Raw genomic sequence first — 16498 nt, forward strand, 5'->3', positions numbered from 1 at the left:
CTTTCAGTGACCAGTATGAGAGAGTGTGAGAGCTGTACTACTAAATTGAACACACCTGCTCCCTATGCACACCTGAGACCTAGTAACACTAACAAATCACATGACATTTTGGAGGGAAAATGACAAGCAGTGCTCAATTTGGACATTTAGGGGTGTAGTCTCTTAGGGGTGTACTCACTTTTGTTGCCGGTGGTTTAGACATTAATGGCTGTATATTGAGTTAATTTGAGGAAAGAATAAATTTACACTGTTATATAAGCTGCACACAGACTACTTTTCATTGTGTCAAAGTGTCATTTTGTCAGTGTTGTCCCATGAAAAGATATACTTAAATATCTGCAGAAATGTGAGGGATGTACTCACTTTTGTGATACACTGTACATGTATTTATAAACATATGTAACTTTTGTATGCATGTTACTGTTCAACATTACTGGTACGTTGAGCACTTAAGCCTTGTTAACATGAAATTAAGAAATGTGTTTGATATTTTAATATAGGTCACCATAGGCTTGTTGATTAACAATAACAATCAGTTAATTCAGTTTAATTATGGGTTAAAAGAGTCTTGTAAAAATTGCATCCTTAGCAGTGAATAATTTAGGCAGAATGCATTTTAGCAAAATTCCTCCTTCTAAAGAGTTATTAAATATGTGTTACTGGTTTAATAAACCTCCTTTAAATGCCTGTGCCTGAAAATATTAGGCTTTACAGAACTAACCTGCCAATCAGACCTGTTATACTTAATATAAAAATAAAATGGTTAAGCAATTTTATAATAGTAATGTATTTGGAAAACTATGTAACATTTTTGGGTTATTTACTGAATACTACGGTACCTGTGTAATTATAACTTTGTATTTATAACAATCTTAATAAGCCATTTTTTACTTTTTGTTTCCATCAACTGCTTTGTTCTGGTCAGGGTTGTGGCAGGTCCACCGGGAAACACTAGACACAAGGCAGGAATACCCTGGACAGGGCGCCCATCCATCACGGGACATCACGGGACCATTCCACCCTCATCAGACAAAGCCAATCATGTCTGTGTAGATAATCGATAGCTGGCCGATAGATCAAGGTTCGAATGTCAGCGGTGGTAGGCCAGTGTACTAGACTACTATAAAATTATTTTGTTAAATATCATTGGTAATCAGAATTTTATGGCGAAATCCATGTTTTGAAAAAAGAAAAAATAGGCATATCCTTCACAGAAAGCATAATTTGTTATATATAAATTTGTTGCACACTGTTTAGTTGCTAAATGTAATATATCAGGAAAATTAAAAAGCATAAAACGGGGTGTGTGCAGTATGGTGCTTTTAATAATTTAAGTTTTATTTTTCACAAATCTAAAAATAAGCAAAAAAATTGAAATTGTGCAGAAATTAGTCACATCCTGTGTCACATGATGTGTTTACATGTTGTCTGTTTCAAAATGTGAAATTTCACCAAGGATTTGATACACTGATACAGTCAGCAAAGATTAATTACACCAAATGTGTTCATTTTAGTGGTATTTTTAAATGATACGTTTATTTAATTTAAAAACACGTGCATTTTAATGCACAACTCGTTTCAAAATGGTAAAACTTGTAAAGGCATTTTGGCCTTGCTAACTTAGTTAGATAACCTCCTTTAAAAATGATGGTAAAAGTGTGAGCAAGAATGAAGAGAGTGAGCAGACCTGGTGTCCATTACAAAAAGCACTTAAGTCTATAAATACATCAATAGCAAGCAAGCATAACAAACTGCATCAACATCCAGCTTTGTGCTTAGACTTTAGCTACCTAACACTTCACCTTTATGCTGCGACATGAATGTGGTAAATTTGTTTTAGGATAAATTCTCTTTCAATTGTGATCATTGTTGTTTTGTTATTAATTAAACGTGTTGTCTGTGATATTGGTGAGATACTGTATAGTTAACTGGCAAACATACATACTGGTTTTTGTTTGGTCTGGTGCCTTAAACGGCATTGTTTGCCCTAATTTTAAATACCGTCAATATTATTCCATAGCCACCCATTGAAAGTACAGAGGAGCATAACTAGATCCTTCCTCTCTGATGAAAGAATAGTATTCATCTTCTTTTAAGCAAATTAAATTGACATCAGGCCAGTCAGGTGGCACAGTTGTACATTAAGCTAGCCTAATACCACTGAGATCCCGGGTTCGAATCCCTAGCAGTGCTATTGGTTGGTCAGACAATTTTATACCGACCTGATTGGCTATATCTAAGAAGGTGGTGGCTAAGGCCCTGCCATGGATTGGTGTCCTGCACAGGGTGCGTTGCTGCAATGTGCCCAGTGATTCCAGGAAAGCCGGACTCAACACAACCTTGACCAGGATAAAGTGGTGGTAAAACAGACCACCAAGTTTTATGGCCTAGATGGTAATGTGAAAGAAAAGCATCCACTTTATACAATCATCTCAATTCCTCTCTTCCTGCTGACTATGTCAAAGAACTTAAAATACTGTCAGATTTACCAGAAATAACTAGAAATTATGTACTAAACATTTTTCCAGTCACATTAAGATCATATTGCTGGTTCTTTCCGTTAAGTAGTTTAGCATTTCAGCAGACACTATATGATATGACAGATGGAGTGGAAAACACAGTCATCTTTTCTGCCAGTCATTCTTGCATTTGCTATTAATGTCTTGTTTGAAGGAATTCTGTTTAATACAGCCCCAAATCAGAAAAAGTTGGGACAGCATGAAAAATGCAAATAATAAAAAAAAACCCACAGAGTTTCTGACATTCTGGCACTGAGGATACAAAGCGATTTAGTGTTTCAGGTTTCATTTTGTCCCATTCTTCCTGCAAACACGTCTTCACATCACATCATTATTTAGTTTTTTCACCTTATTACTAGCCCTAAATTGCCCCCGTCTCAAATTTTTTTTGGAATGTGTTGCAGGAATGGATATTTTTTTTTTTTTTTATATACATATATATGCATTTTCTCCTGACTTTAGCGCGTCCAATTGCCCGAATGCGTCATGGTTCCTCTCCACTAATGCCGACCCCGGCTCTGATTGAGGAGAACGACGCTAACCGACGCCCCCTCCGACACGTGGGCAGCTCGTCACCTACACTTGACGAGTGCAGTGCAGCTCAGCGTTGTGTACGGAGAGACACACCCTGATCAGCGCACTCTTTCCTTGTCTCTGTGCAGGTGCCATCAATCAGCCATCAGAGGTCGTAGTGGCATCAGTCATGAGAAAGTCCCTATCCGGCTTAATATCCCACCCCTATATGAACAACAGGCCAATCGTTGTTCATGTGGTTGCTCAGCCCAGCCGGCAGGCAGAGCTGAGACTCGATACAATGTATTCGAGATCCCAGCTCTGGTTTTCTAGCGTGTGTTATTACCGCTGCACCACCTGAGTGGCGTGGAATGGATGTTTATTAACTGTTCAAACTGTCTGCAGTTAAATAAAAGTCAGAGTAAATGTAAGAAACTCTGTGTTTTTATTTTATTTGCATTTTTCATATTGTCTCAACTTTTTCTGATTTGGGGTTGTATTATCTCTAAATGTTCCAAAAATTCCAAACTCAGCTTTTAATGTCTAATATTAGTAGACACTTGGGAATTGTTTATGTATCTGTTTATGTGAAAGGAAGAGAGAGAACAGATTGTCTAGGGATTCTTGTATTGATCCGTCTTCCCCAGATGTCGTTAATCTTTGTAGTCACTTCATCACTTGGCATGTGCATATTTATTTGTCATCTATTTTCTCATTTCTCCTTCGTTCCTCTCTAAAGTATGCTCATTTTTTCATGTTCACATGCACTTCTCCTACCAGGATAAGAATAGATGTTGTATTATAAAACGTCACTTGCTGATCAATATTTTACTGGTTTTCTTCCAGCTTAGTTTTTTTCTTTTTTATGCTTAGGTTTAATACACAAAATAGGGATGCATCAATACCATTTTTTCCCAATCGAGTACAAGTACATGTATTTTTGTACTTACCGATACCGATACCAATACCTATTTAGAACACTCGTGAGAAGTGACGAGAAGTTTAATGATACCACGCTGACGTGATGAAATCAAGGAGGAAAAATAAATGAATCTGAGTGGATTTGGCAACACGAATAGCATGGATTGTTCTGTAGTGAGTTGGAGGTTAATAAATATTTTTGCAATGTTGGTGTTTTGTTGTTATGTTTTGCAGAGAACGATCAGGTCAGAAATACTGTAAAACGTGTGTGTGTGCCGGTGTATTCTGATATAAACTATATTATCCCCCTGTCCCACCTGTTTACACTCCTCTCCTGCGTTTCCCCTCACACCGTATCCTGCGTTCGACATGTCACTCATTCCCAGTCGCACAGCTGAGATCAGATATCTGACGTGCTAGAAAACTCGAGCGCTCGGCGAGCCGGTCGGATCGAGTTGTTGGATAGTTCACACTTAGCGATCGAGAGCCGAGTTTTGATCGCCGAGCGAACGCCGAGTTGCTCCAGAGCCGGCAAATCTAGCGCCGACCAGTCGCCGAGCGAAAATCAGGGCAAAAATCGTGTAGTGTGAACCAGGCACAACGCAGCAACGTGCACTAGGCACACGGTATCGGATGTTTAGTATCGGAGCCTCGTTTGCGAGTACGAGTACAAATTAATGAGCGCGGTATCGGGCAAATACCCGATACCAGAATCGGTATTCATGCATCTCTAGCACAAACGTATTTGATCTTTTATGTATTGTATTAATACACAAGAATGAATGTGTGTCAGATTTGCTGAATTAGAATGACCAGCTTTGGACTTTTAGACCAAAACTATTTAATCATTTTGCAACAAAACAAAATGCTTTGGCGTTGTGACCCAGATTAAATGAAATTTTTTAATTAACCGTTTTTTTTTTAGGTTACACTAGAAACATGTTACTCTGCCAGGCCATTTTTTATCTGCATTAATTTTTTTTTTTTTACTTGTATTGTTGCTGGATGCTGTCACAAAAACACTGAGTGCAGGGTTTTATTAATCTAATTCTCTTAATTCTAGTTGCAGATTCTGACTGAACTGTTTCATATGCATAATAAAAACAGCAATTTGATCGAAGTCTCCATTTAAATGGTGCTAAAATGTATTTTGCATCAACTGTACATGCATGGCTTGCTATGCATATCTTGATTAAAAAGTTTTGTTTTTGTAGTTTAGTTTTTGCTTTTCAGTTTCATTCGTCAAGGTGCCAGTCCTCCGCAGGGCTTGGAATATCCCTCCAAACCCCCAGACAATGCCAATCTTGTCTGTGTAGATTCCCAGCCAGACAATAGCCCTGCTGATATTCAAACCTGGATGGTTTAATAGGCTCCTGCACCACCTGAGCATTTTTGGATTAAAAGGTGTTTTATATTTGTGTTTTCACCATGTTTGTAACAAGGGTGAGAAAACAATGTGTGGAAAAAGACAAATAAAACACTGAGAAACACTTTCAAGACAAACCTGCCAAGAACCAACTGGCAGAACAGAAATAGTCCTTTCTTCTCACACCCTGCACACTGTTTCTCTCATCTCTCCCCCTTCTTTCTTTTCATCCACCATCTATCCATTCCCATCTCCCCATCGATCTCTTTCTCCCTCTTTCTCCACCAGTGTATTTATAGAGTGATAATTACCAGCCAAGCTGAGTGAGAGGAAGGGAGGACACCCTGTTAAAGTCTAAAAGAAAAAGGGAAGGAGGATGGTAATAGTGTGTGCAGAATAAAAAACAAAAAGGGAAAGAAAGGACTTTCCCTAATTTGGATCTATAATCATTATTCTTTTAGCCTAATTTCTAAATCTGTATATATATATATATATATACAGTGTATCACAAAAGTGAGTACACCCCTCACATTTCTGCAAATATTTTATTATATCTTTTCATGGGACAACACTATAGAAATAAAACTTGGATATAACTTAGAGTAGTCAGTGTACAACTTGTATAGCAGTGTAGATTTACTGTCTTCTGAAAATAACTCAACACACAGCCATTAATGTTTAAATGGCTGGCAACATAAGTGAGTACACCCCACAGTGAACATGTCCAAATTGTGCCCAAAGTGTCAATATTTTGTGTGACCACCATTATTATCCAGCACTGCCTTAACCCTCCTGGGCATGGAATTCACCAGAGCTGCACAGGTTGCTACTGGAATCCTCTTCCACTCCTCCATGATGACATCACGCAGCTGGTGGATGTTAGACACCTTGAACTCCTCCACCTTACACTTGAGGATGCGCCACAGGTGCTCAATTGGGTTTAGTCCATCACCTTTACCTTCAGCTTCCTCAGCAAGGCAGTTGTCATCTTGGAGGTTGTGTTTGGGGTCGTTATCCTGTTGGAAAACTGCCATGAGGCCCAGTTTTCGAAGGGAGGGGATCATGCTCTGTTTCAGAATGTCACAGTACATGTTGGAATTCATGTTTCCCTCAATGAACTGCAGCTCCCCAGTGCCAGCAACACTCATGCAGGCCAAGACCATGATGCTACCACCACCATGCTTGACTGTAGGCAAGATACAGTTGTCTTGGTACTTCTCACCAGGGCGCCGCCACACATGCTGGACACCATCTGAGCCAAACAAGTTTATCTTGGTCTCGTCAGACCACAGGGCATTCCAGTAATCCATGTTCTTGGACTGCTTGTCTTCAGCAAACTGTTTGCTGGCTTTCTTGTGCGTCAGCTTCCTTCTGGGATGACGACCATGCAGACCGAGTTGATGCAGTGTGCGGCGTATGGTCTGAGCACTGACAGGCTGACCTCCCACGTCTTCAACCTCTGCAGCAATGCTGGCAGCACTCATGTGTCTATTTTTTAAAGCCAACCTCTGGATATGACGCCGAACACGTGGACTCAACTTCTTTTGTCGACCCTGGCGAAGCCTGTTCCGAGTGGAACCTGTCCTGGAAAACCGCTGTATGACCTTGGCCACCATGCTGTAGCTCAGTTTCAGGGTGTTAGCAATCTTCTTATAGCCCAGGCCATCTTTGTGGAGAGCAACAATTCTATTTCTCACATCCTCAGAGAGTTCTTTGCCATGAGGTGCCATGTTGAATATCCAGTGGCCAGTATGAGAGAATTGTACCCAAAACACCAAATTTAACAGCCCTGCTCCCCATTTACACCTGGGACCTTGACACATGACACCAGGGAAGGACAACGACACATTTGGGCACAATTTGGACATGTTCACTGTGGGGTGTACTCACTTATGTTGCCAGCTATTTAGACATTAATGGCTGTGTGTTGAGTTATTTTCAGAAGACAGTAAATCTACACTGCTATACAAGCTGTACACTGACTACTCTAAGTTATATCCAAGTTTCATGTCTATAGTGTTGTCCCATGAAAAGATATAATGAAATATTTGCAGAAATGTGAGGGGTGTACTCACTTTTGTGATACACTGTATATATATATATATATATATATAATTTATGGAGGCAACTATGCAATAATGCAGTACAGTATTGGTTTCAGGTCAGTAACACTAGATCTGTATTGGACTGAGTTTCACACTTTCTGAGCTGATCTACTGATATAATCCCCACATCCCTGATATATATATATATATATACAGTGTATCACAAAAGTGAGTACACCCCTCACATTTCTGCAGATATTTAAGTATATCTTTTCATGGGAAAACACTGACAAAATGACACTTTGACACAATGAAAAGTAGTCTGTGTGCAGCTTATATAACAGTGTAAATTTATTCTTCCCTCAAAATAACTCAATATACAGCCATTAATGTCTAAACCACCGGCAACAAAAGTGAGTACACCCCTAAGAGACTACACCCCTAAATGTCCAAATTGAGCACTGCTTGTCATTTTCCCTCCAAAATGTCATGTGATTTGTTAGTGTTACTAGGTCTCAGGTGTGCATAGGGAGCAGGTGTGTTCAATTTAGTAGTACAGCTCTCACACTCTCTCATACTGGTCACTGAAAGTTCCAACATGGCACCTCATGGCAAAGAACTCTCTGAGGATCTTAGAAGACGAATTGTTGCGCTACATGAAGATGGCCAAGGCTACAAGAAGATTGCCAACACCCTGAAACTGAGCTGCAGCACAGTGGCCAAGATCATCCAGCGTTTTAAAAGAGCAGGGTCCACTCAGAACAGACCTCGCGTTGGTCGTCCAAAGAAGCTGAGTGCACGTGCTCAGCGTCACATCCAACTGCTGTCTTTGAAAGATAGGCGCAGGAGTGCTGTCAGCATTGCTGCAGAGATTGAAAAGGTGGGGGGTCAGCCTGTCAGTGCTCAGACCATACGCCGCACACTACATCAAATTGGTCTGCATGGCTGTCACCCCAGAAGGAAGCCTCTTCTGAAGTCTCTACACAAGAAAGCCCGCAAACAGTTTGCTGAAGACATGTCAACAAAGGACATGGATTACTGGAACCATGTCCTATGGTCTGATGAGACCAAGATTAATTTGTTTGGTTCAGATGGTCTCGAGCATGTGTGGCGGCAATCAGGTGAGGAGTACAAAGATAAGTGTGTCATGCCTACAGTCAAGCATGGTGGTGGGAATGCCATGGTCTGGGGCTGCATGAGTGCAGCAGGTGTTGGGGAGTTACATTTCATTGAGGGACACATGAACTCCAATATGTACTGTGAAATACTGAAGCAGAGCATGATCCCCTCCCTCCGGAAACTGGGTCGCAGGGCAGTGTTCCAGCATGATAATGACCCCAAACACACCTCTAAGACGACCACTGCTTTATTGAAGAGGCTGAGGGTAAAAGTGATGGACTGGCCAAGCATGTCTCCAGACCTAAACCCAATAGAACATCTCTGGGGCATCCTCAAGCGGAAGGTGGAGGAGCGCAAAGTCTCGAAAATCCGCCAGCTCCGTGATGTCGTCATGGAGGAGTGGAAAAGCATTCCAGTGGCAACCTGTGAAGCTCTGGTAAACTCCATGCCCAGGAGAGTTAAGGCAGTTCTGGGAAATAATGGTGGCCACACAAAATATTGACACTTCAGGAACTTTCACTAAGGGGTGTACTCACTTTTGTTGCCGGTGGTTTAGACATTAATGGCTGTATATTGAGTTATTTGAAGGGAAGAATAAATTTACACTGTTATATAAGCTGCACACAGACTACTTTTCATTGTGTCAAAGTGTCATTTTGTCAGTGTTGTCCCATGAAAAGATATACTTAAATATCTGCAGAAATGTGAGGGGTGTACTCACTTTTGTGATACACTGTATATATTTAAGCATTAGAACACGAGAGGGAGTGTGTTATCGCGAATAACATCACGGCTGTGATTCGGTCGCAGGCACGAGCCGAAGGCGAGTGCCGTAGATCATCACAGCCGTAATGTTATTCGCGATAACACACAACCTCAAGTGTTCTATTGCTTTTATACAACAGTTTTTACAAAATAAAGAAAGAAAATAAATCAAAGAAGCCCTGAATTTCATTTTAAATATGCTTTAATATTGACAATACCTTCCGCCAAAAAGTAGTTCCACAACAAATATAAAGTTTAACACTACAAAGCAGACATCCCAAGTTGCAAAAACTCATTTCAGGGAGGTAAGAACAACAAGAAGAAAAAGTCAAGAACCTCCGAAGAGAAAAAAAAGAAATAAAAAACATCTTGCACACACCAAAAGATATGGGTGAGAACAGAACTTCTAGGAGCTGCTAACTGGGCTACTAAGCTAACTGTTCGCGTTACAAACACATTAATGTTCCCTACATAGTGCACTAGATTGTGTATCGGATAACGCATTAATGTTCACTACATAGTGCACTAGACAATATATTAGACAATTGATTTATGTTCCCTACACAGTGCGCTAGATTGTATATCAGATAACGGATTTAAAACGCGATCGGGAAAAAAAAGGCTGTGTCGCCTGCATGCGCGTTTGTGTGCATGAAGCTTGTCGTTACTGGCAACGCCTCAACGGAGTAATACCATTGTGGTGTGAAAAGACTGTGCTGTTATCACGAATATCAGCACAGTTAGAACGCTTCTCAACCAATCAGATTGTATATACAGTGTATCACAAAAGTGAGTACACCCCTCACATTTCTGCAGATATTTAAGTATATCTTTTCATGGGACAACACTGACAAAATGACACTTTGACACAATGAAAAGTAGTCTGTGTGCAGCTTATATAACAGTGTAAATTTATTCTTCCCTCAAAATAACTCAATATACAGCCATTAATGTCTAAACCACCGGCAACAAAAGTGAGTACACCCCTAAGAGACTACACCCCTAAATGTCCAAATTGAGCACTGCTTGTCATTTTCCCTCCAAAATGTCATGTGACTTGTTAGTGTTACTAGGTCTCAGGTGTGCATAGGGAGCAGGTGTGTTCAATTTAGTAGTACAGCTCTCACACTCTCTCATACTGGTCACTGAAAGTTCCAACATGGCACCTCATGGCAAAGAACTCTCTGAGGATCTTAAAAGACGAATTGTTGCGCTACATGTAGATGGCCAATGCTACAAGAAGATTGCCAACACCCTGAAACTGAGCTGCAGCACAGTGGCCAAGGTCATCCAGCGTTTTAAAAGAGCAGGGTCCACTCAGAACAGACCTCGCGTTGGTCGTCCAAAGAAGCTGAGTGCACGTGCTCAGCGTCACATCCAACTGCTGTCTTTGAAAGATAGGCGCAGGAGTGCTGTCAGCATTGCTGCAGAGATTGAAAAGGTGGGGGGTCAGCCTGTCAGTGCTCAGACCATACGCCGCACACTACATCAAATTGGTCTGCATGGCTGTCACCCCAGAAGGAAGCCTCTTCTGAAGTCTCTACACAAGAAAGCCCGCAAACTGTTTGCTGAAGACATGTCAACAAAGGACATGGATTACTGGAACCATGTCCTATGGTCTGATGAGACCAAGATTAATTTGTTTGGTTCAGTTGGTCTCAAGCATGTGTGGCGGCAATCAGGTGAGGAGTACAAAGATAAGTGTGTCATGCCTACAGTCAAGCATGGTGGTGGGAATGCCATGGTCTGGGGCTGCATGAGTGCAGCAGGTGTTGGGGAGTTACATTTCATTGAGGGACACATGAACTCCAATATGTACTGTGAAATACTGAAGCAGAGCATGATCCCCTCCCTCCGGAAACTGGGTCGCAGGGCAGTGTTCCAGCATGATAATGACCCCAAACACACCTCTAAGACGACCACTGCTTTATTGAAGAGGCTGAGGGTAAAGGTGATGGACTGGCCAAGCATGTCTCCAGACCTAAACCCAATAGAACATCTTTGGGGCATCCTCAAGCGGAAGGTGGAGGAGCGCAAAGTCTCGAATATCCGCCAGCTCCGTGATGTCGTCATGGAGGAGTGGAAAAGCATTCCAGTGGCAACCTGTGAAGCTCTGGTAAACTCCATGAGCAGCAGAGTTAAGGCAGTTCTGGGAAATAATGGTGGCCACACAAAATATTGACACTTCAGGAACTTTCACTAAGGGGTGTACTCACTTTTGTTGCCGGTGGTTTAGACATTAATGGCTGTATATTGAGTTATTTTGAGGGAAGAATAAATTTACACTGTTATATAAGCTGCACACAGACTACTTTTCATTGTGTCAAAGTGTCATTTTGTCAGTGTTGTCCCATGAAAAGATATACTTAAATATCTGCAGAAATGTGAGGGGTGTACTCACTTTTGTGATACACTGTATATATATACTGTATATACTGATCCTTGTTTCCACACTCACTGTCTATTTTATCAGCTCCACTTACCATATAGAAGCACTTTATAGTTGTACAATTACTGACTGTAGTCCATCTATTTCTCTACATACTTTTTTAGTCTGCTTGCTTATCCTGTTCTTCAGTGGTCAGGACCCCCACAGGACCACCACAGAGCAGGTATTATTCAGGTGGTGGAGCATTCTCAGCACTGCAGTGACAATGACATGGTGGTGGTGTGTTAGTGTGTGTTGTGCTGGTATGAGTGGATCAGACACAGCAATGCTGCTGGAGTTTTTAAATCCACTCACTGTCCACTCTATTAGACACTCCTACCTAGTTGCTCCACCTTGTAGGTGTGAAGTCAGAGACGATCGCTCATCTATTGCTGCTGTTTGAGTTGGTCATCTTTGAGATCTTCATCAGTGGTCACAGGACGCTGCCCATGTGGCGCTGTTGGCCGTGATATTTTTGGTTGGTGGACTATTCTCAGTCCAGCAGTGACAGTGGGGTGTTGAAAAACTCCATCAGCGCTTCTGTGTCTGATCCACTCATACCAGCACAACACACACTAACACACCACCACCATGTCAGTGTCACTGCAGTGCTGAAAATGACCCATTAGGTCAAAATAGCATTTGTAAGGTCAGGCACTGAAACTTAATGAAGGCCTGGTCTGCTATAGATGTTCAAGATTATTTTAAACAGTTGGATTGAGCATGTCTTTATGGAGTCCACAGAGACACAGTCATGCTGGAACAGAAAAGGGCCTTTTCCAAACTATTTTCACAAAGTTAATATAATTAACTATTATAGCATATAATTATAAAAGCATATAATTAATTTACAATTAATTGAATACTCCTGTTAGTAATGGGTGTAGCTAAATTGTCAATAATTGGGGGTGTCCCCATACTTTTGAGGGTTTTGGCTAACAGACATCCCTGATTACCTCTTATACATTTTTATGAGAATGAGTCCTATGAAGTCAGGACAATGACCAAGTAAAACGATCAAGTGTAATCATTTTGAGAGTAGATTTTTTTAGATCTTATATACTGAGATAACCTTTTTTTGCTGTGCTAGTGTGAAGTTTACTTTGTATAACAGTTCTGGCAGCAGTTGGAGTGTTTTCCTTTAGTCATCACATGTGTTTGCTTCCCATAACTGCGGAAATAGAGCACAACGGCTGCGATATTGTTGTTTCCATGACAACTGCTGGCTGGGTCTCCTGCTACCATGCTACCATTCCCATGGCTGACACCAATGCCCTAGACATCCCTAGACATCCTTATCCTTCTTACAACTTCCAAGTTGGCACTGTTGGGCCACTGAAGTAGACCATCAATTGCTTGCATTGTATACATTTACAAATGCAAGGTGCTTTGGATAAACGATTGCGTCTTCATTAACATGCATAACACAATGTTAGTAAAACAGAAAAGTGTAAAATCACAGTACAGTTTTAACAACATTAAAATTATAAATGTTTCAGTAATACTGCAAGCAAAAGATTTTATGTTAATGGGTCTGTTAGGCAACAATTCTGGACCCCCCACACTTTATGCTTTATGTCATGGTTAAATTCCATTTGCGTAATAGAGTTTTCAAGCCAAGGTGACTAATGTATTTTCCAGTTCCAGCTACCTGGGGCTGCAGTCTGCTGCCTCATGTCGTAAGGTGCCGTAAGATTCAGAACGTAGGAGGTGTGCAAGTGCTAGTTAAGAAAATAAAAACGTGTAGGAACCGCTCTTGTAGCCATCCTCGGTGGAATTTGGATTTACATTCGCTTGCTTTAGCTTTCTAAAAATTCTGTAATGTCACTGGATGATATGGCAGTGCTCATCAAAAACAGGTAGACCTTGACTTCATGGTGGTTAATACTTTTAATTTGTGTATTATAGATATGACATGCGAACAATGTTTTTGGAAAACATGATTTATAACTTGTACTAACCTAATTAGGATACTTATAATATTTGCAAACCAGGGTTGAATTAGCGTTGGGCAGGGCAACCAACATTACATGCCAAAAGTATTTGCACATCCCTTTTCAACAACAGATGTTTTTTTTAAATGAAGTGACCTCTGTGTGATCTTTTCAAAGTCACAGGACTTTGACATATGTCTATGGTAATTTGTGCCAGTTTAGTCAAAAGAGCATTTGTATGGCTGGGTGCTGATGACGGTCAAGAAAGCTTTAATTGACGTTCCAGTTCATTTCAAAGCTGTTCAGCAGGGATCCAGCAGATCACCAGAGTTTCTTAAAACAAGCTTTTCTTCATGTCTTTATAGAGCTTGCTTTGTGCACAGGGGCACAGTCATGATGGAACGTGAAAGGGCCTTCCCTAAACGGTTCCTGCAAAGTTGGAAGCATATAATTCCCTTTATACTGTATAATTGATTTCACTTGTTAGCAATTGCTTTGCCTAAAACACATGAATTTAGTAATTAGAAGGGGGTGGGTGTGTTGCTGTAAGTGTACATAGGTGGATGTTTGGATTGATTGTTAGTGGTAGATAAAAGTTTAAAAGACATTTGTTTGTTCTGTTAAAGAAAGGCAATAACTACAGACACATTTTATGGACTAAAATGTTATTGTTTTTGATGACTAAAAAACCTTTTGGAATGTTTACCAGTGTCAAATGGACTAAATGGCTTTATTATACATACATTATCGCAGTACTAAAATACTGTGTGACTATTAACACTGTCAGTCACCAAGAAGATGTACTGATGTACTGATGTTTATGTACATTCTCAAACATTCAACAAATCTGTTCCTGGTCCAAAATGATCTGTTCAAAATCCTTTAAACTATATTTATCTGTTTGCATGGTCATTAGATGAGCTAGCTCTTTTTTCATGGTTGAAAACCTCATTGGTAATGCATCATTCCTTTGAGTAATGTTACTTTAATATGGTCCTGTCTTGTCTTAAGCAGAGAACATGCTTACTTTGTAATTCATTAACAGTTTTTTTCTTTGTCAGCAAAATAAGATCTTTATACAAGTGTTTGGCTGAACTTTGCAGTTTAAGTGTGTGATTTATTTGGAGTTTTAATTGCTCACTGTCATATAAGAAAACTTATGAGAACTTTCAAAGGGAATTTAATATATTTGTGAACAAAGAATGCTTAATGTTAAAAGGGTTGTCTGGTTTTTTTTAAATACAATTTATGTGGTGGCTGGTTTAAGATCAGTTAAACTGTACATCAGAGCTGGGATTTCAAACACATCATTTCGAATCTCAGCTCTGCCATTCGACTGGGCTGGGCGGCTACATGGACAACGATTGGCTGTTGTTCACAGGGTGGAAAAAGCCAGACCAGGGCTCCTTATAGCTGATGCAGCTACGACCCCTGCTGGCTGATTGATGGCGCCTACGCAAAGTCAGGGAATAATGCGTTGACCAGGGTGTGGTTCTCAGTCAGCAGTGGAGGGTTGTATCAGTAGATGGGAGGTGTAATGCAATCAGGGTAGTTGAATACAACTAGATTAGGGAGAAATTGAGCTGTTATTAAATAATACTTGTACTTAAAAACAAGGTGTGTTAGGTGACTGCATAAACAATAAAAAAGACAGTAACGTAGATCAACTTGCTTTAAATGAACCTTCCACCTGGCTGGGATGTTTTAAAGACAAGTAAACATGACAAAAACAAAACTGTGCTTTTATAATGTTGTTAAATAAGAATTAGTTGATTACTTATTGTAATTTAAATAAATAATGGTGTGGAAAAATTGTGGCTTTACCAAATTATTTTGCCAGTTACTAAATGGTAAAATGATCATCGTTATTTTAACTATTGGTGCTTTCCCACTAGAAGAAAGGACATTTATTGCATATAATATTTGAAGGATCTCCTGCCAAGGTTTTTTAGGGGGGTTTATTGGGTGGGCATTAGTGCTTTATTAGTATGAAGCTGGTAGCTGGTTGTGAAAGGTCTTTTTTCTGTCTCACATTTCATTAGGACGCTTCATCAGCAGTTTGAGAGCTATAAGGAGCAGGTGCAGCGGATCGGGGTGGAGAGCAAACATCAGCAGACCTCCCACAAGGACGATGCCCCTACCTGTGGAATCTGCCATAAGACAAAGTTTGCAGACGGCTGCGGGCACCTCTGTTCCTACTGCCAGACCAAGTTCTGTGCCCGCTGTGGAGGGAGGGTGTCTCTCCGCTCCAACAACGTGAGAAATAGCCTTTCTGTTTACTTACCTATCCAGACATCCATCTATCCATCCACTGTTCCTTCCTTCATTCTGTGATTACCTTGTTCAGTCATGTTTTGCATGTCTTGATGCCTGGCTTTCACTTTGCCCAGCATGCTTAATATACGAATCATACAGAATTGAGTTATGGGAGTTATGTCACATTTGCAATACAGTAGCATTAGCAAAGCTAAGAGTATTAACGTAAATGAGCCAACACTCCTTACACAAGTAAAACATTCTAGGCAATATGTGGAAATGCTTAAATATAGTGCTCAATGCTCAGGACCTTTGTCATGCCATTTAACAATGAACACATTCACATTGTAAAACATTTTTTAATTATAGGTGTTTGACGAGGTGAAAAATACATAAAAATGTAAGACGCTGGGGTCAAGAAAACCTTTAATGTACCTTTTATAAATTATTTAAGTCTTTAAAACTGTACTAGAGCACCACTTATTATAAAGATTTCTTATTATAGTGTTTTCTGATGGTAAAGAAAATTGTCAAACACCTTTAACACCTCAGTCAAAATGTTCTGTTGGGTTTTATTTGGCTTGAGGTCAGGGGAACTTAGCATATAGATTACATAATATTCATACTCATTA

General features: G+C 40.3%; 1 protein-coding gene across 6 annotated transcripts in view; it reads left to right on the forward strand.

Moving 5' to 3' along the window:
• The window catches only part of rims1b (regulating synaptic membrane exocytosis 1b), a 105069-nt gene that overhangs the window by 10785 nt on the left and 77786 nt on the right, over window positions 1-16498 (forward strand). For all 6 annotated transcript variants that reach the window (XM_063010514.1, XM_063010517.1, XM_063010516.1 and 3 more), the window contains exon 2: window positions 15653-15866. In XM_063010514.1, coding sequence (XP_062866584.1) covers window positions 15653-15866 — 214 coding nt within the window. The remainder of the gene's footprint in view (window positions 1-15652; window positions 15867-16498) is intronic.

This window comes from Trichomycterus rosablanca, chromosome 15 (assembly GCF_030014385.1).
Source record: "Trichomycterus rosablanca isolate fTriRos1 chromosome 15, fTriRos1.hap1, whole genome shotgun sequence".
NCBI classification, from domain to species: Eukaryota; Metazoa; Chordata; class Actinopteri; order Siluriformes; family Trichomycteridae; genus Trichomycterus; species Trichomycterus rosablanca.